Source organism: Daphnia pulicaria, chromosome 2 (assembly GCF_021234035.1).
Source record: "Daphnia pulicaria isolate SC F1-1A chromosome 2, SC_F0-13Bv2, whole genome shotgun sequence".
NCBI lineage: Eukaryota > Metazoa > Arthropoda > Branchiopoda > Diplostraca > Daphniidae > Daphnia > Daphnia pulicaria.
The window spans coordinates 1,870,933-1,895,769 of record NC_060914.1 but is presented as its reverse complement, the minus strand read 5'-3'; the positions used below and the strand labels follow the sequence as shown (position 1 = coordinate 1,895,769).

The window sequence follows — 24,837 nt, the reverse complement described above, 5'->3', positions numbered from 1 at the left end:
GTGTGTGTTTGGCTTTTATTTTCTCTTGTCTCGGCAGATTCACAAATGATACACCTTGAAAAACACAATGGACTTGGGAGAACTTACGCATCATGCCGTGGCATTGGAATGTTTTCTCAGAGGCACGTGTCTGCCAACTGTTTCACTTCGGTGGGAAGATTGGGATACTTGGAAAGAGCAGCTGTTAACTGCTCTGACGTGATGAGAATATGGTAGACAACAAATTCTTTCTGAACCTTCGAGCAAGAAACCCCCTCAACGGGCCGGATCAGCTCCAAAGTCTACAATAGGAAAATTAAGTAACATGTTGTTCATTTTCCGCCTTCAAATTATTACGTTAAAAAGCTGGGCAAACTTTTTTTTTGTTTTTACCTCGAGGTGTTCCATTGCCTTCATCGCGATTTGCCGGTCAAATTTCTGCATCGAACTGCTTTTCATTTGCTTGGTATACTCGTAAAAGGCCATTTCGTAATTGCAGGGTTCACCAAAGTAAATTTTATCCAAGTATTTCATGCAGAGTAACTATAAATGAACGAGTTCAAGGAGGAATCAATATAATGTATACAAGTTGGCCAAAATAAAAACGTTTTCATTTTATGATGCTTAGCTAGGCAATATGCGAAATTTCTCTTTTACTACTCACCAACTGCAGCTCGAGGACAGATAAGCCCTGGAGTTGTAATGTTTTGCAATCCGTAGTTTGAGACTCGATGGCGCTGACAATGTCCTTGGATGAGAGGAAAGGATGATTCTTGCCCAGGCGACATACTGCCACCAGCTTTAAGTGCGTAAAATTCAAGAATAATACGGGTACGTTATTGGCTTTCCTTATTCTGATAACAGTCAAGTGCAGGCTGCTATCTACACGATTATAATAAGTACCAATATGTTTTGCAGAAGACGGAGTTTCGGATTGAGGTTGAATAGTTTCTTGAGTGTGCCTTCGACTAATGGATCTTGTGCAAGATCCTTAATAGACTTGTCCCAGCTGCGAACGTATATGGGTTTTAATCCGGGAGGAGCACGCACCAACTGAAGTAAATTGACAAACGTTTCCGTGTATCTCGTGAAATCAGGTTTCACAAACGAATAAATTTGTCGATGAGAGAATCTAGACCTCACTCTCTTTTCAAACAAAGAAATGGCATCCATTCTACATGTCAATCCAATGACAGCCATTGGCGCCTAAATGCGATAAGATGAGATTATGTTATTGTAAATGTTGAAAAGTGAGGAAAGAGAGAATATGCGAATGAAGCTTTATACTTGAGCAGATTGGCAAACATCAAATAGATTGTATAATAAAGTTTGATTTTTATGCTGACAAAACTGATCAAATTCGTCCATTATAAAAATGATGGATTTTGCTTTTTTCCTGTCAGCCATCTTCAAGGAATTCAGAAGAAAATTTAGATTCTCTAGAAGAAAAAGGGAAATATTAAAATAACCTTTATAAAAGAAGCAATTTTAAATCTAAACTGTTACAATTTACCTGAAAATGAGCCAAATGCTCTGCCAGCTGTTTCCTCCTCTAAAAATAGCTAATAAGAGATGGTGTTTGTCAAAATAAATTTAAAAAGTTGTTAGGAAGGCCACAACAAACAAAACTGAAAAAAAGTTACTTGGCGAGTGATTTCTTGAATGGCTATCCGATCATCAGTTTGGAAGAAGCCATGCAACTTAATGACAACATAATCTTTCTCAAAATCACACACAGCTTCCAGTTCAGCCAGCACACTGTTGATCAACTAAAAATTTAACCAATTATTATCCTGCATCAATCATTTAAAAGGAGTGTAAGTGCTTACCAAGGTTTTCCCACTTCCTCTCGGTCCAATTAGGAGAGCTGAATTGTTTTCTCCATTTTGCACCGTGCTTTTAAGTAAATTAAAAACGTAATTCTTGTGTTCTAAAAATTCATCCGGAACTGAAATACTAGAATGATTGTTAAAAACCATTCGTTCTAATAGAATATTACGACAAATATCGGTGCAAGATGCCATAATCAGTTTTTTATGCTTTTATCCCGTACTGGAGTTTGAATCTTGCAGACGATGTTTGACTGAAAAGAGCGCGCAAACTGACACATAAACAATTGCTGTCAAAATAGGTTTGTATTTTGTTACAAGGTGGCAGCACAATGTAATCTCTTTAGATTTTCAAATTACTTAACAAACCACACGAAAACCAAACATAAAAAAACAAACAAGTCAGTTATTCCTAGCATTCTCGTGTCGTGTGACATCTGTTTGTATAGGGGCATTGAATTATTTTTTAACGGAATTCATTTTTTTAAATCTTTTAAACCGTCCTATCCATCGGTCGGTTCCATCCGTATCTAAACGATATTTCCTAGTTTAGCTGATTTCTGAAATTGATGTGCCATATGTAAAAGTGGCTAAGACACCGAATATATTCTTGGGGTATCATTTGGCCCATATGATAATAAATGAGCGAACTGCAGGGGGACTAAGATACAAAATAATTAAGGTCTCCACGCCCACGGTGAGTGGTAAATTGACAAAATATTTGGGACAGCTTGCACTAAAAAAAAAAAAAAAAAAAAAAAAAAAGTTGAGTCAGCCTGTGGAGTGTTACTTGTTTGACTTAGCTTATTGTTAAAATCCTGAAGATAAAATTATTTGAGTTGTTACACAGATTTCCTGGTATAGCCACAAGATCTAGAAAACAAACACTTTAATGATCGACAACTTCATATTTGGTATCATAGAATGTGAAAAGGACAGTCAAAGTACCGTTCGAACAGCAGGTGATTTCTGATTTGGGTGGAGCCGTTGTCTTTTTCTCTGCAAAGCCAGTTTCAAGGTCCGTGTTATGACCAAATCAAGCCGCTTCATTTTTCAATTTAAGTTGGATAACCATAAAGTCACAGATGCTCCTGTCACTATAAACCCTGCCGGATTGTGTAAATTCAGCAGTGACTGTATGCAGGTGAAACGTGATCGTATATGGTTCGATCAGTTGATAAATTAGTGACGTAAATGCCGACGAGAAAAACAAAGTAAATTATTTCTTTTTTTTTTAAAATAAAATGGCTGAGCTGCCACATTCCTTATGGGTGCGTTTCTGTCAGTCTGTTGAAAAATCGTAAATTAATTATTTGCGTGCAAAGTAGGACAAGATTAAAGTCACATTTATTCCTGCCACTTGAAAGATCCCATTTTTGGACTTATAGAGCTGACTGGGTGAATCTGAGATAGAATTTCTTCGTATAAATAGGTTGATACAAAAATATGTTGTTGGTGCAACCGCAGTTTTTTATTCTTGACATGTGTAAGAATTCCCAGGTTTTGTAAATGAGATCGCGGATGCAAAAAAATGTTACAACGCAACAAATATTTACTACCTTGGGGCGATTCAAATTATTGCTCCGCTCTGATCAGGGCGTTGGCTATAGTCGTAAAAGTATACTAAACTGAATATTATAAAAGACTAACCGTTTTTGTGCTTATATTGATGCAACCGTAAATCCGGTAACTTAAGCAAGTGAAGACGGCAGCAGTGTTCTATCGTTTAAATTAAGTCTATGATTTTACTCAGCATCACACAGCATACTTTACATACACAGCAAATCATTAGAGTTAGGATTATTGTGTGTTCCATTGAACGATTCTCCTATCAGATTTCCTGGAAATTTTTGGGGCAAATTTTTATTTTTTTTGCACCACTGCCTCCTCGGGCATATAATTGGTTCGAGCGATTGAACTCCAAAAAAGTGATTCTGTATTCTTTTTCATCGAAAAGAAACCGTGCTGGCATTCCGGACTCCTGATTCAATGTCTCCGCCCCCTTTCGAACATTTTTGTTGTGTGATGATATTCTTTATCTGGTTTTATAGTTGCACAGTGTATATATAGACTCAGAACCAGATTCAGAATTCCATTTTCCCTAGTTGCAGATGGTATTCTATATATTTACTTAAACATGTAGGCGTCTTGCATTGGAATCCCTGGGGATAACCCTGTATAATAACAGTTCAGCGATCCTTTATTTCCGTATTCGTACTTAAAAAACAGACCTAATTTGCGACGCATCATTAACGAATAATTTCTACTTGGATTTTTTACTTTCCTTCGGCACAGATTGTTTTTTTTATTACAAGATTTTTTAAATGCTTCGGTCAAAAGTTCAGATATTGTTTGCGATGACTTGGAAGATTCCAATCGATTTCATTTTTAAAGAGAAGTTCACATTTTAGTAAACACTAAACAGACTCTGGCAAAACGTGAATCGGTCTTCAGACTTGAAGTCTTGAATAACGGTGAATAAAAAAAACCTCGGACCAACGAGACAAAAAAAAACCAACAATCAATTCGCTGCCATAGGGCTTAGATTTATATTACAAAGAAGTCAGAAAGAAGTTGTCTTTTTTTCTTATAAATTCCAGCAAAAAATTGTCTAGAAGCTTACACGAGCACCTGTGCTGGTTCTAACTTTTTGTTTCTGCTTTTAAATAGTGAGCTGCTGAGTAATACCGAGAAAAAGCTGGAGAACGGAGGCGGGCAGAATCACTTCCAGGCAAGAAAAACCTGAGACCTTAAAAAGACCAGTGTGCATAGCAATCCGGTTTTTTCTTCCACCTTTCTTCGTCAAGACCCCCTCTCTTTTCATTCGTTTGAACTCGAATCAAAAGAAAAAAGAAGAAGCCTACCTCGTTTTGTTTTGTTTTTTTGTCTCTTGCCGAGGCCAAGCAAGAGGATCCAATGGAAATCGATGGGCGGGGTTGAGCAGGATTCGTATTAACCTAGATATTCTGCCCACAATGCAGGAGCCACGCTACCTCCTATGCGCGTGTCGTTTTGCAGGTTTTCCGCGTCGACCAAATCTCACTCGACAAGTTTTTTCCTCGTGTACACATGCATGCAGAAGCGATACACAGCGCACCTTGCTCAGTCCGGGTGATGTTCTATCCAACGACACAAGTGCACACTGTAGCAGTGCAACTGGCCGTCGTTGATGATGGGCAGTTTGATATAGGATTTTAGTGTTTGTATTACAACAGGTGTTTGTTATGGTCGCCTAGTTCGTTTACAGAGGCCTACCCTCCCAAGTCCGAACTCACTTTTCCCCCCAGCTAGTGTTTATATCCTTGGGCAACGATTGAAAAGATATAATAGCCTTCCACTATAACCACAACACACATCGAGAATCAACCCCATAAGATGGTCGCCACAGCGCTTGTTTTCAAAGTTTGGGTTTTATCGGGACTTGTTTGTCTTTCTCAACTGACCTCCACTTATTGTGCAAGTGCCCCTTTTTCGACATCCGATCTACAGTCGACCAGCTTCAATGGCACGCAAGGTGAGTGTTTATGCAGTGTTTATGATGCAATGTTGAATTGAAAAGCTGTTATGTGACATTATAATTATTACTTGACATAAGCTGTGACATTATAAAGTTGTTGACTTGCGCAACTCATTTCCCAATAACAAATTCGTATTCCAGGGCACCCAGTGGATGGGGGAATAAAGGTGACCAAATCTCACCCTGAGTCGAATAAAAATAATTCTGTCACTGTGATGAAGACATGGCGCTCAAGGTTCGACCGTATGACGCAGACGAGTCGCAAACTAAACGCCAAATCGCTAGTTAGCCCGCAGTTAACCTTGGACAAAATCTATCTTTTCATCGACACGGTGAATGACATAATGAATGGAAAAACCAGCGATACCAAGTTTAACAGAATGGTGAAGACATGGGGCGTACTGTACACTTCACTGGGTAAGTAAAAAGACTGAACACATGATGGAGGATAACTTGACAATGACGTCAATAACCAGTTTGCGCCAGTTTGCTTTCACTTAACACCGCATAGCCGCATACGGTATAGAGCAGTAACGAATGTTTAGGCTAATTGTTAATGAGGAATGGAAGAAGATTTTTGAATGTCAGACTACTTTATACATAAAAATCTGATTTCTAATTTGATATTTTTCCCCGCAGGCGCTCAAGCTTTGAATAATTTCTTTAATATGTGGGTCAGTCTGTGGACCGTCATCGATGCCGTAGCAAACATCGTTCGCGCTTACGAAACCAGGATTTTAAATGTAATAAATGAAAATGAACCACCGGAACCCAACCCGTTAGAAGATTTGCAAGCTTCACTGGACGATGCCAACAATAACATTGCAGCAGTATCGGATCTCTTCCAAACCTTGGCGCGGATGGGCGAAATTGGTGATACCGAAAATCTTGACGACGGAGAAGTGCAAATCCTTAAACGGACGTTACCGCAAGACCCACGGCAAGAAGAGGATGACGACACTGAAAACAATCGCGCTGCTGCTGCACATTATGAAAAAAGTGCAGAGGAGAGAAAAGATTCCGTTTACTCCAAAGGGCAAGAAGTAAATATTCAACAGGACCATGTACCACGTGAGTCACAACTCGGAACAAATCGTCACTTATTTAGTCCAGCCAAATTTGGTAGCGATCCCGCAAATAATCGCCAGAATCTGTACTCAACTACAGAGAGAAATGCCCATCATTTAAATCCCGTTAGCGATTCTCGACAAATCCAACGTTTTTCCGTGAAAAGCGATCCCGATAACCGAATAAATCGCCGCCAAACGATGGTACGTGAATCGACCCCTAAGTCGACAAGTACGTACCCATCTAATCTTGAATTGCACCGAGCCTTTGGTGATAGAAACGCGCACAGTCCCACTAGAAGCAAGCGCTCTTTTTTAGACTATAATTTTGGCATCGATAGATTTGTTTTTGTCATGAGGAAAATGAACAACGTTTTAAACTCCAACACCAACAACAGGCAGCTCAACAGATTCACTTCGTCGTTCAACAATCTTTTCGCCTCTGACGGCTTGACGGCTTTCAACACGTTTTACACTTTATTGGCTAGCTTCTGGACCGTCGTCGACGCCGTCGCCAACATTTTCCGATTCAACGAAGCTCGTGTTAGGGATGCAGTTCAACGGAACCAAGATCAAAATCAGCCTGATCCGCTGGGCGACTTGCAGGCTGAATTGGATGATACCAATGCAAATTTGGAAGAAGTTGCCGAACTTGTTACTACCTTAGATCAAGCAGCTGCCAGACTGGAAACTGTAACCGGTGACGAGTTTGATCGAAGCGGCGTGAAAAATATAAAAAAGAAGAAGAAGAAGAAGAAGAAGAAGTCTAAGAAACACGGCAGTCGCCGGAGGAAACCTTCACTTCAAACTACTCCGCAACCAACTCGTCAACCCTACTATCCAGTGACTCACAAAAGTTACTCCGTAACGCGAGATTATTCATTTTCAACTCATCCTCCAATCCAACCAGCATCAAGTGATAGATGGAAACCCATTTACGGTAATTGGTCCCCAATTATCCCCCAATCATCCGCTGAATCAAATCGCAACATTTATCAGTATCCGGCAGTTAGCTATGCCAGCCAAATTTCAAACAGCCAAAACAATAATCCCCTCCCATCGAGTACAACATACAGCTATTTCAGTCCAACAAACAATGCTGTCGGCCGAACGAATCCCCAGCCACCTTCGATCGCAGAAAATCGATACGCAATGAACTACGATAACCGTATGAGCAATCTCCAGCAATCTTCTCCCGAAATAAACCGCCACACCTATCCCGCTAGCAACGATGACCATGCCAAATTCAACAGTTGGGTGGGTCTCCACCGCTCAACAGCCAGTGGCCAACGATACAGGAAGGCTAGCGCCATCGTTCAACCGAAAAGAAAGTAATAAAAAATTTTGCCCTTTTACAGTGTACCAGTGTACCTATACTGAATTTGTCACGAACATGGGAAGCTGTAAAACGCAACAGAAGATGATAGTTACCTGTTGTTCAAAAGTCTCCCTATTTTGATGTTTCCTATATTGAAGTTTATTACTTGTTGATAAATGTTGCAGTCCTATTATTTAGTGTGAATTCATTTTTTCGATTGCAAGATCTGCAAGATAAAGGCGAACGTCCATATGAACGGTGTATTGATACATATACACGTTTACTATTTCATATTGTGTGTGTTTAACTATTCACCGTACAGTTATTTGTTAACGCTATCTGTTTGTTGTGATCCTTGAATGAAAATCGTAGAAAGAAACATGAGTAAATTTTTTTCAGCCATCAATGTTTTGTCGCACTTTATTTATCCATCGTCATCTGTAAGTGCGATGCTACTATTTATTCTAAAAATAATTCTCTAACTCAGGAATAGTATACAAAAAGGAGGATTAAACGTTAAATAATCGTAATTATACTCCTACTGCCCTTATTTTGATAGTGCCCTTATTGTGATAGTGCCCTTAACGATAGTTTGTGATTTTCAACAATTTCCGCGGTTTGTCCGTGCCCTCAGCTATACTGTAGGTTTGCTTGATCTTCGGAAGGCAGTTCTTACCTTGGAAATCCCCTAATACCGGAAAGTCCAATACGTTTGCTCCGCAAGATTAAGTGAATGACCTAATTGATTCGCACTATATGTTTCGTCTCGTCGTCACGGAAACAGGTTCCACATATAAACCTGTAAGAATTGCTAACTGGTTCCTCTAAATTCGACGAAATCTCTAGCACGGAATTTTTTTATGGTCTGAGATATAGGTTAAATATTTTTCTTTACTATTGACTATTGGCTTTAGATTGACAGTTAGGTCATTAAAAACTGACAACTAATAAACAATTTACATTTTCGGGAATCGTATTTGATATCAAACAGGTTTGTTTTAACAATTGTGAAATTCATGTTTGTCGATCTGACTAAAAAATCAATGTCAGATACAGTGTCAACACAGTTATACAAATAAGCTGCGCTAGTTTTCAGTTCTTAATTTGGGTTCCCAATTAAACCATGTAGCGCAGGTTTCTCATTAGATTTTCTCTTTTTTTTTCTCAATATAACTGCCATTGGAGGTAAACCATAGCTATAACTCCTGTTATGGCCCTATACATACCACCAGCATACCACGCGGAAAACCTTTTCGTACTATTGCCTCGGGGCTGAATGGATGGATGAATGATTCTGTTTCCTTTGAGATTCAGCACGCTTTACGGCCGGAACTGGAGTAGGCTATGTGGTAAAGAGGTCTGACAAGGAAATCTATTTAAGCGCAAAATAAAAGACATGGAAGTTCAATATAGTTATTTTTCAAGAAAATGATGAATATAAAATTTGTTTACATGCTGTCGCTCTGAGCACTCGTCCCGCATTAATAAAGACTATCTGGTTAATACAGTTCCGAAACAAAAGATATAAATATATTCAACATTGAATATGTATGAATTCTACAGTGACAGTATAACTTGAATGACTGACTATGACTGAAAGCAGGAAACAAGGTCAATGTTCCACATTAATCGAGTACCAGGTACAGAGTTACACCCAGTTTCTCGATGTTTTTTTTCGTTGGAAAAAACAAAAACAAGATACAAGTCTTATCTCATTTTTTTCCCCTCTTTTCTAGCGCACGTAACATATAAAATTAAAAAAACAACAAAAAACTACCGGTAATTGGCAATCGTAAAAGTTACCACACGTATAAAGAAAATAATTCGACATAAGGTTGAATTCGCTTCCGTCATCTATATGTATAGAAAGAGGAAAAAATAAATGCTCCATTCGTCACCGGAGCCAAAATACGTGAGTAGAATCAAATCCAGGATTCTCTACATAAAACAGCCGTGTCCTGGGAGAAGTTGATTGATCAGTTACGTGTTTCCGACCTTATCTTTTCAAGGAATCAAGAAAACCAGAGCTAGCATAGAACTAGCGCTTCCCAGCAGTCTCTATATTAGGTAGCGACTTTTTTATTTTTACTATTTTATAGAAACCTTTTGTGAAATTACAATGATTGACGACTTTTATCAATTAAAGAAAAATGTTAAGTTCCAGGATCTTTCGCTTACTGCGGTAAATTAATGGCCCATGGCAATTTCGATCGAAAACTCGTTATATAGACGAAAATAAGGAATCCTATAAAAATTGATTTTGCTGATATAGCTTTTGGTTTTCGTCGAAGGTTGACAATTGACCCGGTTTCGGACCATCAACGCCTTGATGCTCAGACTTGATTGTTGAGCGCTTCCTGATTCTCTCTTTACACCCGTCCCGTCAGACGAGTTTTTTTTGTTGTTGTTGTTGTACTCGTGTGGCCATTGCTGCTTGCTTGAATTCTAAAGTAATCTGTAAAAGCCCAACCCAGTCTGTCTGGTCTATAGCTGCAAGCGACGAAAAGCCATTCTAATGCAGTGGTAGAAAAAGAACGATGGGAAAGGTTAGGTTGTTGTTCAGTTTTACAGTTCGTCCGTGGCAGCCGAAACAACACCACGTATACTATCAAGGTGAACATGTAAGAGTACTTTTTTATCGATTGTCCCACGGTCGTCATCAACCTTGTCAATTAGATTAGGCCTACTTAAGTAATATAAAGTAACATTCAACCAGAAATCATTGAATCATCATTGCAAATTTTGACTGAAATGTCGCACTCTCTTATCACTAGAATGACCGCCTTTTCGCCATTGCGTGCGACTGTTTATTTTATAACGGGGCTGATTCTATTCTCCTGTGTCATCCAATCTTCTTCCGCCCCCGCTCCGAAAGGTATTGTAAATTCTGCGCATGTGCCTAATACCTTTTTAAAAATCTTACTTTCCATATGGCGTTATAAAAAATGTGTGCTTTGCTGTAGGGTTTAAAAAATTATTTGTGCATGCAGCAAAATCTCCCGAAGACGCCAACGAACTCAAACTAGACGACAACACTAAGCCTACGCATGAAAAGCCGAGCTCTGTTCGTACTAGGTCCATTTTCCGAGATATCATGAGTCCAAGGGCTGTCAAATCGGTTTTAGACATTGCAATGGACAAAATGACAATTTTACTGACTGGAGCCGATAATTTCCTTAATGGGAAGTCCAATATCGAACCGATCGACCAATTCGCTTCAAATTTCAACATGCTCTTTACTTCACCAGGATCGGTGGCTGTTAATAATTATTACAATATATTTGCTAACTTTTGGGTTAATTTCGACGCTATATCTCAGTTCGTTCGCGGACTCGAAAATCGAATTGTGGTAAGAAGAGTGACATCGTCATCTGCAGCAGATGAGGAAGAAGCCAACGAAATTGTGGAAGAGACGTTGTTGTCACTTACAGCTGCCAACGCCCAACTAGAAGACTTAAAAAATAACCTGAACAACTTACTCCGTCGTCAAGGTATTGCGATCGTTCAAGAAACTGCCAAATCAAAAAGAGCTGACGTCGTGAATGACAGCGAGGACGAAGACGACGAGGAAGAGGACGATGACGAAGATGAAAACCAAGATGAGGAAAATGATGTCAACTCCTTAACACGTCATCAATTCAACTCACCTGATGCTGCTCAGATCAACAGAAAATATTTTACTGCTGAACGTAACGATGACAGCAACGATATCGAATTATCGACCGTTTGATAAGGGAAAGTAAAACTACATTAATTGTGCGTCCGCGTGCAGTCAATGTGATTTAAAATCCCACGAAAAATTTGAATGTATTTAACTTATTGTAAATATTATTGCGTATTTTTCTGTCACTGAAATAAAACAAATAAATCTTGAATTTAACATTCTTTTTATTTTCTCGGCGGAAAAAAAAAATGCGCAGATAGTTTACGGTATTTTACGTTTTTACACGGAAGACAAATCTGAACTCTTGCCCCAAACAAGTCTTCTTCCCTTTAGGGAATAACGTAGGGGAAAATGTATGAGCCAACAGTCTACAGTTTTTTTGCAAGCCCGATCGTTCATCACTCACGTTCACTATTAAACCAGAAATAAAAATATAAAGTCGTGACATTTCTAAGTTTATATGAAGATAAAAAAGGCATCATCAGTCATCATCATTCTCGGTTGGCAGCGGTGGGCGTATAGCGCGTGTAGGGTAGCAATGCCATTATATATTTCGCCGTAAAAATCATCACGAGAGATTACGCAACAGACAGTACTTATTGCATTCAGGCAACGTTTTTAAAGAAAAATAGGGACACCCGTCTAAAAATAAAGGGGGACCAATCTCCTTTTCTTATTTCGAGTATATCTATGATGTTAAGTATTTAATGTTATGGTACAAAGCTCTTCAGTAAGCGGTAGTAAATATTGTAAGCTCTCGTGTATTATTATCGCACGTACGATATAAGAGTGTCAACAAACTGGACCTACTTAGAAACGGTCATTGTGGTAAACATAGGCTAAAAGCTTTGACACGACTATTGTCAGACCGATGTTGAACGAGAAGTAAATATTTTAACGGGATTCCATTCAAACATACGTACTCGTGTTTACCTTTCGCCTCTTCCTGTCATTGTCTGCAAGCCAGATTTTTTTTTTTTTACATAGCTGATTATTCTAAAATTTCTGTATATTTTGAAAATGTGATATAATAATGCCCTACGATTGCTCAATTTTGCCACCGTTCTTGACCTATTAAGTAATTTTCTACTTGCCTCGCTACGACGCGGCCAATGACGGTCAATGACTTCAGGAGTTTAAACCTAGTAGCTTCGATTGGGTTTATTGTTACAAATAACTTACCGTCTTGGAAATGAGTTACGTTATAGCTGTTTTTTAGCGACCCTTCAATTTGGCGTCTATCTTCTGAATGAAAAATATTGAAGCCAACAATATAAAGATCCATTTAGGGGAAAACCCGAGAAATCGTGAACCATTACAGAAAAACTATCCGTGACACTTTTGACAGGAAGCAAAATGGTGTTAATAGATAGTAATGCTTATATCGTGTCATAGTGCGGTAAACACCTAATATAAGAAATACGCGCACCTAATATAGGCCCTACTGGCCCTTGTGTTTAGGGTAGGATTCGAGGTATAAAAGAATGAGAAAGATAAAGGAAGTACACATTGCGTGACCTAACGTGAACGTACTAAACAAGTTAGTCAACACAGCGTAACTGGAGACGAGAGCGAGGGCTGTTTTCGTGTTGGCCTTTTTTTCAGACCTTATAAGGTCGGTTTAAATTCTTGTATGGGTTACAATATGCAGTAGGGCTATAGCTATACATTAAACAAAATTTTGGTTCTTAGTAATAAACCCTTTTTCCCTTAGTCGTGTACAGCAATACCGTGTGTGTAACAACTAACAACTGATGTTAATGACTCTTCTGGCCTAGTTAGAAACAGAATGAACGCATCAGAGCTCTCGATTTTATCATCAAAAGTCGCTGAGTGAGTTTTTTTTTGCTGTAGTTGCTTTTATGTAACTCAAGAAAAAATTATTCTGAATATATATGGAGCTCCCCAACCAGGTAGTCGGCTTTTATAGCTGCAGGGTAAAAAAAACGACAAATGCAGTGATCGTATAAGAACGATAGAAAAGGTTTTCGAGATGTTCAGTCTGAAAGTTCATTTGTGCCGAGAAACAACATCACGTCTACTGCGCACGTGAAGGAAATATAGGAATTGAATCGCCTCTGGCTATGGTTATTTTTTTATTGGTTTCGCCAATAATTTTGTGCTCTTTTTGTTGATTTTCAATCTCAACGCGATGACTGTCCCAATTTATTTGATAACGGGACTACTTCTCACGTCATGGATCTCTCATATCGTCATTCCGACTCACGCTGCTCCTAATTCTTTACGTAGCCCTCAGCAATTGAACTTGCCCGCTGTGCCTAAAGGTATAAATTCTTTAAAAGTTACTGGTATTCAATGAATTCCTTAATTTGCTGCAGTCACAGCACAATTAAATTCACTTTTAATTACCCTTTATTGGATTTCACATAAACTTAAGATGTTTTTTTATTTCAGAACTTATTAAAGATAGTTGGCGCACAGACAAAAGTGTCGATAAAACGTCAGTTCGCAAATCAACTGAAGGCGCCAAATTCAAAGAAAAAGAGTTGCGACTTATTGAATCAGTGATCGGCATCGGCATCGACAAGCTTGCCGATGTACTGACAGGAGTTTCCAATGTTTTGAACTCCAGATCTAATATTGATGCCGTTGACAAATTCATGGCAGCTTTTAACTCACTTTTCAACTCAACAGGAGGGAATAATGTATTTGTTTATTACTACATTTTTTCCAACTTTTGGGTCGTTTTCGACGCCGCTGCAATGATATTTCGAGTGTGGGAAGATCGATTCAAAGAAAGGGAATCCAACGTCGAGGCCCTACAAACTCAACAAGAATCCGATAGTCAAATTTTAGAGACGTTGGAAGCTCTGAGTGAAGTCAATGCTAGGCTGGCTGTATTAAAAGACAGTCTGAACAGTTTAGTACGTCGTAAAGACATTCAAAGAAAGGGACTTGCTGCACTGAAACAAGGTTTTGAGAAGAAAACAATTTACTTACACTCGGGACTTGATGTGATAGACGACGACAGCGTTGATGAAGAGGATGAAGAGAAAGAAGATGAAGACGAGGGACCGATGGATGAAGATGGAACGGAAGACGCAAATTCCTCACAGGAAGATACTGGTACTCTAAGTGACAACAGACAGGACACGAATCAAAGTATTTTAGTCAATCAGGAATTTGGTGAAAATGATATCCCGGAATAAACACAAACTTTACTTACTACTTACCTTGTGGACAAATTTGTAATGGTGTCAGCTATTTATTGTAAAAACGAAAATTTATCTAACGCTGAATGTTCTTAAATGCCGTGTTTTATTTATTATGTAATTGCGCGAAATATTTTTTATTTATTTCAGTGTTTGTTGTTTGAATAACCCAAATTGCCAATAAATGATTGCAACACCATTTATTTAGAGAAGAAAGAAGTTTGCTGCCATCTAGGAATAAATAAAAAAACAAGAAGGGAAAATCAATGCTTTAAGAATTTCCCACCAGAGAGACTTACAAACGGAACTAGAAAGTCGAAACTCGAATGTGGGAAAATCGCTAATCAGCAAGTCAGCAAGCAACTCACGCAGTTGGCAGAATGTGCTTAAAAATAAACAGTTAAGCAACGGCTGAACGACAGCTGCCTACGCAGAACAGTGTTGGGAATTCTTCAGCCTTTGTGTTAGATAATTCTCATAAGGAGTACACAAATCAAATCTGTTCGCAAAAAGTTTTCTGTTGTCAGTTTGTGTTATCCATTAGCAGCCTATCCGTTCCCTATCCACGTGGTTGAGAGAAAGCGAACAAGTCAGGGAAATGTTATAAACAGCTTAGTATTCCCTTGTAACTATCGGCGCAGAAGTGAGGCAATGGTTGTGTCACCTGCCTTGGTTGATATGCAATCTTGCCATGCTGAAAAAGAGTGAGTGATATTACAAGACAATTTTGAACTATGTGTCTTTATCGGGCCAAGTACCTAATGAAGTAAACTCAAACGTTCAGTGTATGCCTTCCCAACCTATTTGATCTGTCAGAAACTATTAAGCCTAGAATAACAAGAATTTCAATCTCAGGTCTATGTCAGGAAAAGCAGTCACATCAATTTGAACAGCAGTTGCTTGCAGTTGGGACCAAGACGAAATGTGAAAAGGTCCTTTGTCAAGAGACATTATCAGTTAGGAGTAGTTGGCTCTCATAGCCTTTGGACAAAAGAACATAGAGGTATGAAATAAACCACAAATCTTTTCATAAAAAGCTAAAAGTTCATTTTGTATTAGGCAACAAAAGATTATTTCAGATGGAGGAATCTGAACCCAAAGTAGAGCCTGAAGAACAGCCAACCGGTGACGAGTTTGATCGAAGTGGCGTTAAAAATTAAAGAAAGAAGAAGAAGAAGAAGTCTTTGAAACACAACAGTCGCCGGTGAAAACCTTCACTTCAAACTACTCCGCAACCAACTCGTCACACTATCTTCTGAGTGAAAAATATATTGAAGCCAATAATATGAACATACACATTTGGGGAAAACCCGAGAAATCGTGAACCATTATACAGAAAACCATTCGTGACACTTATGACAGGAAGCAAAATTGTGTTCATAGTAATGCTAATGTCATAGTGCGGTCAACATCAGCTTAGCTATAAGCAATACGCGCACCTAATATATAGGCCCGTGTAGTGTTTAAGGTAGGATTGCAGGTATATATAAAAGAATGAGAATTAAAAAAAAGGAAGTACACATTGCATGACCTAACGTGAACGTATTACATATAAACAAGTTAGTCAAGACAGCGTAGCTGGAGACCAGAGCGAGGGTTCATGTTGACGTTTTTACAGTCCTTATAAAGTCGGATTAAATTCTCGTATGGGTTGCAATATGCAGTATATACGTACATTAAACAAACTTTTGGTTTTTAGTAATAAACCCTCTTACCCTTAGTCGTGTACAGCAATACTGTGTGTGTAACAACTGATGATTTTAATGACTCGTCTGGCCTAGTTAGAAACAATAATAATGAACGAATCAGAGCTCTCGATTTTATCATCACTAGTCGTTGGGTGAGTTCTTTGCTGTGGTTGCTTTGATGCATGTAATTCAAGAAAAACATTCTGAACATATATTTGAAGCAACCCAACCAGGTAGTCGGCTTTTATATAGCTGCAGGGTAAAAAAAAAACGACATATGCAGTGATCGTATAAGAACGATAGAAAAGGTTTTCGAGATGTTCAGTCTGAAAGGTCATTTGTGCCGAGAAACAACATCACGTCTACTGCGCACGTGAAGGAAATATAGGAATTAAATCGCCTCTGGCTATGGTTATTTTTGTATTGGTTTCGCCAATAATTTTGCGCTCTTTTTGTTGATTTTCAATCTCAACGCGATGACTGTCCCAATTTATTTGATAACGGGACTACTTCTCACGTCATGGATCTCTCATATCGTCATTCCGACTCACGCTGCTCCTAATTCTTTACGTAGCCCTCAGCAATTGAACTTGCCCGCTGTGCCTAAAGGTATAAATTCTTTAAAAGTTATTGGTATTCAATGAATTCTTTAATTTGCTGCAGTCACAGCACAATTGAATTCACTTTTAATTAAGTATACTTCTTGTTGGATATGTCACATAAACTTAAGATGTTTTATTTCAGAACTTCTCAAAGATAGCTGGAGCGCAGACAAAAATGTCGATAAAGTGTCAATTCGCAAATCGCAGTCAGGTGCCAAATTGGAAGAAAAAGAGTTGCGACTTATTGAATCGGTGATCGGCATTGGCATCGACAAGCTTGCCGATGTACTGACAGGAGTTTCCAATGTTTTAAACTCCAGATCTAATATTGATGCCGTTGACAAATTCATGGCAGCTTTTACCTCACTTTTCACCTCAAAAGGAGGAAATAATTTATATGTTTATTACCTCCTTTTTTCCAACTTTTGGGTTGTTTTCGACGCCGCGATAATGATATTTCGAGTGTGGGAAGATCGATTCAGAGAGAGGCAATCCAACGTCGAGGCCCTACAAACTCAACAAGAATCCGACAGTCAAATTTTAGAGACGTTGGAAGCTCTGAGTGAAGTCAATGCTAGACTGGCTGTATTAAAAGACAGTCTGAACAGTTTAGTACGTCGTAAAGACATTCAAAGAAAGGGACTTGCTGCACTGAAACAAGGTTTTGAGAAGAAAACAATTTACTTACACTCGGGACTTGATGTGATGGACGCCGACAGTGTTGATGAAGAGAATGAAGAGGAAGAAGATGAAGACGAGGGACCGATGGATGAAGATGGAACGGAAGACGCAAATTCCTCACAGGAAGATACTGGTACTCTAAGTGACAACAGACAGGACACGAATCATAGAATTTTAGTCAATCAGGAATTTGGTGAAAATGATATCCCGGAATAAACACAAACTTTACTTACTACTTACCTTGTGGACAAATTTGTAATGGTGTCAACTATTTATTATAAAAACGAAAATTTATCTATCGCTGAATGTTCTTAAATGCCGTGTTTTATTTATTATGTAATTGCGCGAAATATTTTTTATTTATGTAAGTGTATGAATGAGAATGACCCACATTGCTAATAAATGATTGCAAAACCATTCATTTAGAGAAGAAAGAAGTTTGCTGCCATCTAGGAATAAATAAAAAAACAAGAAGGGAAAATCAAGGCTTTAAGAATTTGCCACCAGAGGGACTCGCAGACGGCAAATTCGTCTGCACTCTGCAGTCGGAATTCGGAACTCGAAATTAGTACAACAGGCAAGCAACAATGCAACAGCAACTCAGAATTGGCTTAAGCAGTCAATCATATAGTGTTGAAAATGTTTCAGCCCTTGTGTTAGATAATTCTATTTATTAAGGACTACAAAAATGAAGTCCTTGTCGCCGAAATAAATTTTCTTTTATCAGTTTGTGTTATCCAATGGTGTCCATTCCCCATACACGTGGTTTAGACGCAGAAGTGCGACAATGGGTTTATCACCTGCATTGGATATGTAATCTCGCCATGCAGAAAAAGAGTGAGTGATACAAGACAATTTTGAACTATTTTGTCGTTATCAGGACAAGTACCTAATGAAGTAAACTAAAAAGGTCAGTGTCAGCCTTCCCTACCTATTTGATTTGCCAGAAACTATTTAGCTTGTAATAACAAGAATTTCAATCTCAAGTCTATATCAGGATCAGCAGCCACATTATCAATTTGAACAGCAGTTGCTTGCAGTTGGGTGCAAGATGAAATGTGAAAAGGTCCTTTGTCAAGAGCCAGAGTCGGGTGGATCCCATAGCCTTTGGACAAAAGAACATAGAAGTATATGAAATAAACCACAAATTTTTTCATAAAGCTTGATAAAGCTAATAGTTCATTTTATATTAGGCAACAACAAATTATTTCAGACAGAGGAATCTGAACCCAAAGTAGAGCCTGAGGAACAGCCAACAATATTTAATCTACACTCCTTGAGACTGGCATATAATGGTGGTGTCCACTTATGTTTCTGTAGGAGTCACTGTCAAGGAAGAAAGCAGACTTGGCAGTTGGCACCCCTCTCCAAATTCCAAATTCCCATTAGCAGCTGACAACATTTTCAAGTTGGTCATGAATGGCCAGTGCAAGAGCCACCAGCAGACTAACAAGTTAGTAGTAATACGTCTTTGCTCAACAAGACCCGATCGTTAGAGGAGAGCCACCGCAAATTGTAAATGTCGCGCAAGTTCTCCATTATTGGTTGTCTGGCGAGTTAAAATGATCGTGCAGTACATGTGGCAACCACACCACCATGCTGCAGACAGTTAGTTCTACTCTCCGTTGCCTGCCATTTCATGGATCTTAATTGGACCAAGATTATTTGACGATCGTCAAGCCGTCAGTGAAAGCGACTATACCAACCATGTTATCTCAATCATGGTTGCTTGCATCTGCCCCATTGTTTTACAATTGAATGTGAGGAGCGAAAATGGTGAACAAGAAAGGAAGAAGAATTAAGAATTAGAAGGTGCATCAACTACATACTGCGCATTGCACCAAAGGCATCAAACAGAAAGTATTAGAATAACATTTTGATTTATTTTTGATTCCCTAACGAATGAACATTTTATTCTTGAACCCATGAATGAAGAATTCCGTCGTCACGGTCAATGGAGTTGTCATCTTGTTGGTGCAGAATCATTTAGGTGATTCCCTTATGCCTCAATCAACTAGCTTTCTTCAAGAACAGCTCGGGAGCGGATGCTGGCTCGTGACAATCAGCCAAGAAGCAACAACAAACAAATAAAGAAAATGTTGACGTGTTTGCGTGAGCAGGAGAAAACGAAAAGGTGTGACCCCGAAGTGGAGACTACTATCTCGCTACCGTGGCCTTAACGATGATCATGTCCATCCTTTCGTTGGTCTAGCAAAGTGCAGCTCTCGTGACAGACTGGTTATTAATTTGATGCTGTTGGCCGCCGCCCAAATCGTTTTAGACATATGATACGACACCGTGGTTAATTCCTAGATATCCAGTTATCCACACACTGCTTTTGAAAACTAACATTTGATTTATTCGACATTTTTTTAAGGATCCGAAAGAGAATCCATAGTTTCAAGAACTGGCCGGATGTCAAGTCTTGCATCAACTTCGCAGCTTGTAAAGAACTGGCGGCCCTTTCATCAATAATGGCTAAGTAGGCTAATAGAAAACATTTTGACTTTGATTCCCTAGTAAATTATTCTTGTCTTTTTTTTTCAACAGGAAACACTTCAGTGAAGAAGTCTTCATCTTCACGCTCAATAGGTGCGACGCGGACCGCCGACGTGAGTTGCTGATTTTGCTACTTTTTAGTGACCAGTGTCCACTGCAGACAAACTTCCGCCTGCGAAGTCCCTCTGCTGACAGCACAAGAACTTCATGGTACGAGTACGTTGGAAGCAACGGGGACATCTGGCAGGAAGAAGGCGAACACTCAGACGTACCATGAACCCATGACTAATTTTTTAAAAATCTTTACGGTTTGCGGTTTACGTATCAACAATAATAATATACTATTACTTATTCTAGATCGAATGTGCCTTGAATGCTTCGATAATGTTTTCAATTAGATAAAACAAGGGATTATTTCTATTGAGAAAGGTTACTATAAATGTTGAAAGCTTTAAACTTTTAAATTTAAAACAGAATTTCAGAACATACGCAGACAGGACCCTAGCGCTCACTAAAGTGACACCATCGTGAAATAATAGCTTCAACTCTATGCATCTCAAACGAAAAACAGAACGTCCAATCGCATTCTTTTTGCTTTACAAGTCTGGGCCGTCCATGGACAAGGGGGAGGAGCTCCAAGCACGACGCTCACTGTGTGTGAAAGTGATGAAAAAGGGAACGCAACAGCGACTGTATTCAAGTAATTTCTGTGTCGTTGGATCATTCACAGCTAGTGCCAGTCAGTTTTGGCGAGCGGTACGCTTGTTTTTTTTCGTGCTTGATAGGTATCACTTACTGTAAGTGAATTCAATCATTTCCTTTGGTTTCGTGTCATACATTAAGTGCATTGAAATTCTCGATGAAATCATTTTAAACTTCGATTCCATTTGTTAGTTCAAAAGATAAAAATGAACAAGTTCATTGCCGTGTACACTGCGTTTAGTCTGTTGGCGATTCTCATAGCCGACGAAGCGACCAAACCGTCGTGGGATAAAAGTGAACAACCGTCAGCAGTTATGGCATTTAATTCTAACAATGAACGGCCGAGCAACGACGTAGAAGAAATAGAAGATAACCTCGAGTCTGAGCTCGAATTGAAGAGAATGATTCACTTTGTCACGCCATTGATGGCCATCTTTCAGCAACAGAAAACAATATCGGGAGTGACGCGACAAAAACGATCTTCTGCAGAAATAAATCCCGATGAACTCAATGGTACCGAAGATTTTAATTCATCGCTCATGAAGATGGTGGAAGAAGGCCGGAAGCGAGGTTCAGGCCGGCGACCAATGTACAAGTCTTCATCTCAACCAATACAGCCCGATCGTAGTGGATACGGATATGGCGACTCTTATTCTTCGGGCTCTAGTTACGGAGGAGGTGGTGGCGGTGGAAGTTATGGTTGTTGTGATAAAAAGGATGTAAGAGTTATACGATTGGTTGTCTTAAACTTAAATTGAATTGCGCTGTTTATTTTTTGTACAGGATCTGTTACCAATTCTTGCCTTAACAGCACTGTCTCTATTACTTCTCTACTTGATTGCGATCGCCACGACGACGACAACCGCAGCAGCTCGAATAAAAAAACGATCGCATGGATCGATCGATGACAACGATCTAGTAGACGACGAAAATGTTGAGCCTGACATCGGTAAGTTATTTCATATTTATTGGTGGATGATAAGGGGTGGCACACTTGACGGATATAATGGTTCAAAAAGGCGGTACATAAATCACCAATTTAATAGCTAAATCGTCAGCATGCAATAAGATTAACTTTCTTTCAGAAAAAGACCGGAGGATATTGCTTTCATATAGTCTAGGAAATATATTGCCTGGTCTCGTTAGTCGATAGCTGATAGGAAATTATATTGACGTAGTCTTGTTATTGAGCTTTGTCCCGTTACAGCGTGAAACGTTATTACCAACAGTGTTGGCTGTGTCGGCAGGTTAGTATATTATGACTGTTCGGCCGTTGGGTTTTTGCACTACAGGCAACTACAGTCTACAAGTCAGTGTCAAAAGAAAATAGAATATATTTTATGTGGTTTATAAAGTTAAGCGCATAGATCCGGCAGGTAAGAGGAGGAGCACTGACCTGAACTCCCTAGTACATTTTTAAGCTCCACCGCGCCAAGAGCGACTTAAAAGAGCGACATCGAACAACGAAATTAGTCGGAATTTGGCATCAAGCAGAGAGCTGTCTATTATATGCACTTTCCTTTTCGCAACTCAATGAAATTCGGTTGCAAGCAAATGAAATCGTATAGCATAATAACGCTTCGCATTTTCCCTATACATAATACATAATACGTTGATTTTATTTTGCAGAATTGTTGGATCCCCCCACCTGGGTTTCAATGGTAGATGAGTTCTGGAAATCTGGCGAGGATGAAGCCAGTGACGTTTGCGCTCTTAAAGCTCTCTGCCGAATGAATCGCCTGGCCCTCAACTCACCTGGATCGACTGGCTTGGCCGTTTCCTTGTCCAGTGTTCCACTCAGCTACTTGCTCCATCACAGACATCAGAGCGGTTTCTTGACTTATTTGGACGCTTCGTTAATGGGCCGCTATGGAGAAAACTGCAGCAACATGTTCAGTAGCTGCCCGCGCCTTAATTAAGCTTCAAACGATTCAAAATTCTCGTATGCTATTACCTCGTAGCAGACAAAATGTTACAATATCATATTACAATTGTTTGAAATTTCGAAGATGTAATAGCACAAACCAAATTTCTTTATCGACAATTCGACATTCAAGATCCTGATCAGCAAAATCTTTAACTTTAGTATGTGACGTTCTATGTTGATTTTTGTTATTTATTTTATTTTTACTAGGGTTAAGGATGGGGATAACATGTTGCACAAAGTAAACATGACACACAGTTAAAGTGTTACCTGTTATCAGGGGATATTAAATGAAGTGAGTGAGTGCTGTGGTACACAAATACACTGTGCGTTTGGGAACAAATAACAAAATAAAATATCTCATCTTCCTTCAACATCCATTTTTTTTTTTAAATACGAAGCGATACATACATATAAACATAAATACATACACGATAAGACCTATTAGCTGCCATCGGATGCAGCATGCATGCTAAACATTATATAATTGTAATACATTTTCAATATAACTTGAACCAATGACTTAAAGTTTATAATATCATCTCAAAGAATATTTCATTTTCTTAGTACGGGATGTCCCCTGGACAATTAAGAAATTCTAAAATTATATATACTAAATGTTCAAAAACGTTATTTTTAACATTCTTATAATGTCATTAATTCAACTAAATTTTTTTAAGTCTTTTGATACAACGATATAACTGCATACATAAAATGTTGTATGGTTGTCTTACCATGAGAAGGCAATAAGAACCAAGGCGAAATATAGCATACAAGGAAGATGTAAATGTATAACATTTATTCCATGTCAATCCCCGCTCTTTCTAGATTGGATCTTTAAAAAAAAACTACATAACGGAAATGAAATTATAGCTATATAGCTAAGGTTTCCAAGAAATAAGATTTATGTGCGAATTCTTTAGAAGGGAATATGTGCGCGTCTCCTAACCGCTTAAAGTGGGGATTTAAAATCGTTGCATGTATAAATACAATTTATCATCCAGAACTATTAAGGATCACTCGAGCGAGTTACCACCAATCTATTATACTATTGAGATGTGGAGTTTATTTAAATAGTCGAAATAGTCAATATAATTTATTGTGAATGTCTCGGTGAATGTGACGGTTGATCAACGATGCGCGGGATTTCATTGTAAAACAGTTTGTATTTGTTAAAACTTGACACCGCACTCCATTGTCCAACGAACTATGAGTGCTAGATTATTATACGAGATAAAGCTTTCAGGCAGCAATCAGCATCAAAAAATGTTCCAATCCCATTTAACTGATGTGGGACCTTTCCTCTTTTATTAGTTTATTATTCAGTCCAGCAAGACAAGATATATAAAAAAAAACAAAGCGCTGACAACGGACCGTCCATATTTAATCAAAATTTTACATCTCTGTGCTGGAACAAAGCTGACAATAAAAATGAAGTATATACGAATAATTACTTTATGCATCATTTGTTTCGAATCTACAGACAAGGAAATGCAAAACAACAGACAGGTGCTGAACGAGTTGACGGCCAAGATCTTTTCACGCTGGCGTTCCGTCGCAATGCCTCCCGCTAATCTTGCATGACCAAATCCATCCATCCATTTCAACACGTTTTTTTAGATTGTTGGACGCGTCTGAGTTAACGGGAGCGGGACACATATAGGAGCACAGCAGCGTGCATAATAGCGTCAATAATATGAGCGGCCTATATGCTGCTATATATTATAAGTCCTGAAAGTTGTAAATCACTATGCAACCGTTTGATGCTGTCGACTGAATCTGAGAGTGCTGCACAACGGGATTTTTCATTGTGATTCACTCTTTAATTTGTAAAACCGTATTTTTTGAGGGTTTTTTTTTAAATTTTTTCTACTCACGAGTTCTGATGGCTCTCTGCTGGACAACGTGGATCAATAAGGTTCAACTGTCGACGCTGGCGGAAAAATTTGAATTGTTGTTGGGACCGTTATATCCGTATTGCCAGGCATAATACGTGATGTTCGACGATTCGGTAGTTTGTCGCACATTCCCCTTGGCGTTGAAGCGTTTTCACAGACGCGCGTACATTTCGAAATCCAGTCGCGTTTCAAAACAAATCTCTCTTGCCAGTGTATTACCGTGTATTACTCAGCAGCATTTCATAAAAAGTTCACCCGACGTATTTAGCTTTCAGGTTCGCTTCCAGCAGATTACA

At 38.9% G+C, this 24,837-nt stretch overlaps 5 protein-coding genes across 19 annotated transcripts; 4 read left to right on the top strand and 1 right to left on the bottom strand.

The window, feature by feature from the left end:
* Window position 1: 1 nt before the first annotated feature.
* On the bottom strand, window positions 2-2,115 carry LOC124327177 (origin recognition complex subunit 4-like). Its single transcript, XM_046786113.1, has 8 exons — window positions 1,809-2,115; window positions 1,623-1,748; window positions 1,493-1,541; window positions 1,267-1,418; window positions 883-1,185; window positions 644-778; window positions 373-522; window positions 2-281 (listed from the first exon to the last, which is right to left on the bottom strand). The coding sequence occupies exons 1-8, from the start codon at window positions 2,001-2,003 to the stop codon at window positions 117-119; spliced, it is 1,275 nt and encodes a 424-aa protein (XP_046642069.1). The 5' UTR covers window positions 2,004-2,115; the 3' UTR covers window positions 2-116.
* Window positions 2,116-3,861: 1,746 nt separating this feature from the next.
* LOC124327046 lies at window positions 3,862-8,116 on the top strand. The gene is made up of 3 exons (XM_046785876.1): window positions 3,862-5,322; window positions 5,467-5,742; window positions 5,965-8,116. Exons 1-3 carry the CDS (start codon window positions 5,184-5,186, stop codon window positions 7,725-7,727), a joined length of 2,178 nt encoding a protein of 725 aa, XP_046641832.1. The 5' UTR covers window positions 3,862-5,183; the 3' UTR covers window positions 7,728-8,116.
* A 2,106-nt stretch (window positions 8,117-10,222) lies between these two features.
* Window positions 10,223-11,585, top strand: LOC124327251. Of its 8 annotated transcripts, none has more exons than XM_046786237.1 (3): window positions 10,223-10,323; window positions 10,485-10,585; window positions 10,701-11,585. In XM_046786237.1, exons 2-3 carry the CDS (start codon window positions 10,486-10,488, stop codon window positions 11,438-11,440), a joined length of 840 nt encoding a protein of 279 aa, XP_046642193.1. In that variant the 5' UTR covers window positions 10,223-10,323; window position 10,485; the 3' UTR covers window positions 11,441-11,585. The 8 variants fall into 8 exon arrangements, with proteins under 8 accessions (XP_046642193.1, XP_046642192.1, XP_046642190.1 ...); XM_046786236.1 differs by having other exon boundaries at window positions 10,223-10,331; XM_046786234.1 differs by having other exon boundaries at window positions 10,224-10,323; window positions 10,674-11,585.
* Window positions 11,586-13,311: 1,726 nt separating this feature from the next.
* LOC124327253 lies at window positions 13,312-20,482 on the top strand. Of its 8 annotated transcripts, XR_006915971.1 has the most exons (11): window positions 13,313-13,659; window positions 13,790-15,251; window positions 15,403-15,550; window positions 15,607-16,844; window positions 16,980-18,428; window positions 18,506-18,645; window positions 18,712-18,752; window positions 18,839-19,378; window positions 19,454-19,652; window positions 19,731-20,000; window positions 20,069-20,477. XR_006915971.1 is itself a non-coding variant. In XM_046786239.1 (2 exons), the coding sequence occupies exons 1-2, from the start codon at window positions 13,527-13,529 to the stop codon at window positions 14,542-14,544; spliced, it is 888 nt and encodes a 295-aa protein (XP_046642195.1). In that variant the 5' UTR covers window positions 13,355-13,526; the 3' UTR covers window positions 14,545-15,034. The 8 variants fall into 8 exon arrangements, 1 of the variants encoding a protein (XP_046642195.1); XR_006915975.1 differs by having other exon boundaries at window positions 13,312-13,659; window positions 13,790-14,946; window positions 18,712-19,378; window positions 20,069-20,482; XR_006915974.1 differs by having other exon boundaries at window positions 13,312-13,659; window positions 15,617-16,844; window positions 18,712-19,378; window positions 20,069-20,481.
* A 254-nt stretch (window positions 20,483-20,736) lies between these two features.
* Window positions 20,737-23,158, top strand: LOC124327228. The gene is made up of 4 exons (XM_046786196.1): window positions 20,737-20,814; window positions 20,912-21,438; window positions 21,503-21,668; window positions 22,349-23,158. Exons 2-4 carry the CDS (start codon window positions 20,926-20,928, stop codon window positions 22,636-22,638), a joined length of 969 nt encoding a protein of 322 aa, XP_046642152.1. The 5' UTR covers window positions 20,737-20,814; window positions 20,912-20,925; the 3' UTR covers window positions 22,639-23,158.
* Window positions 23,159-24,837: the final 1,679 nt, after the last annotated feature.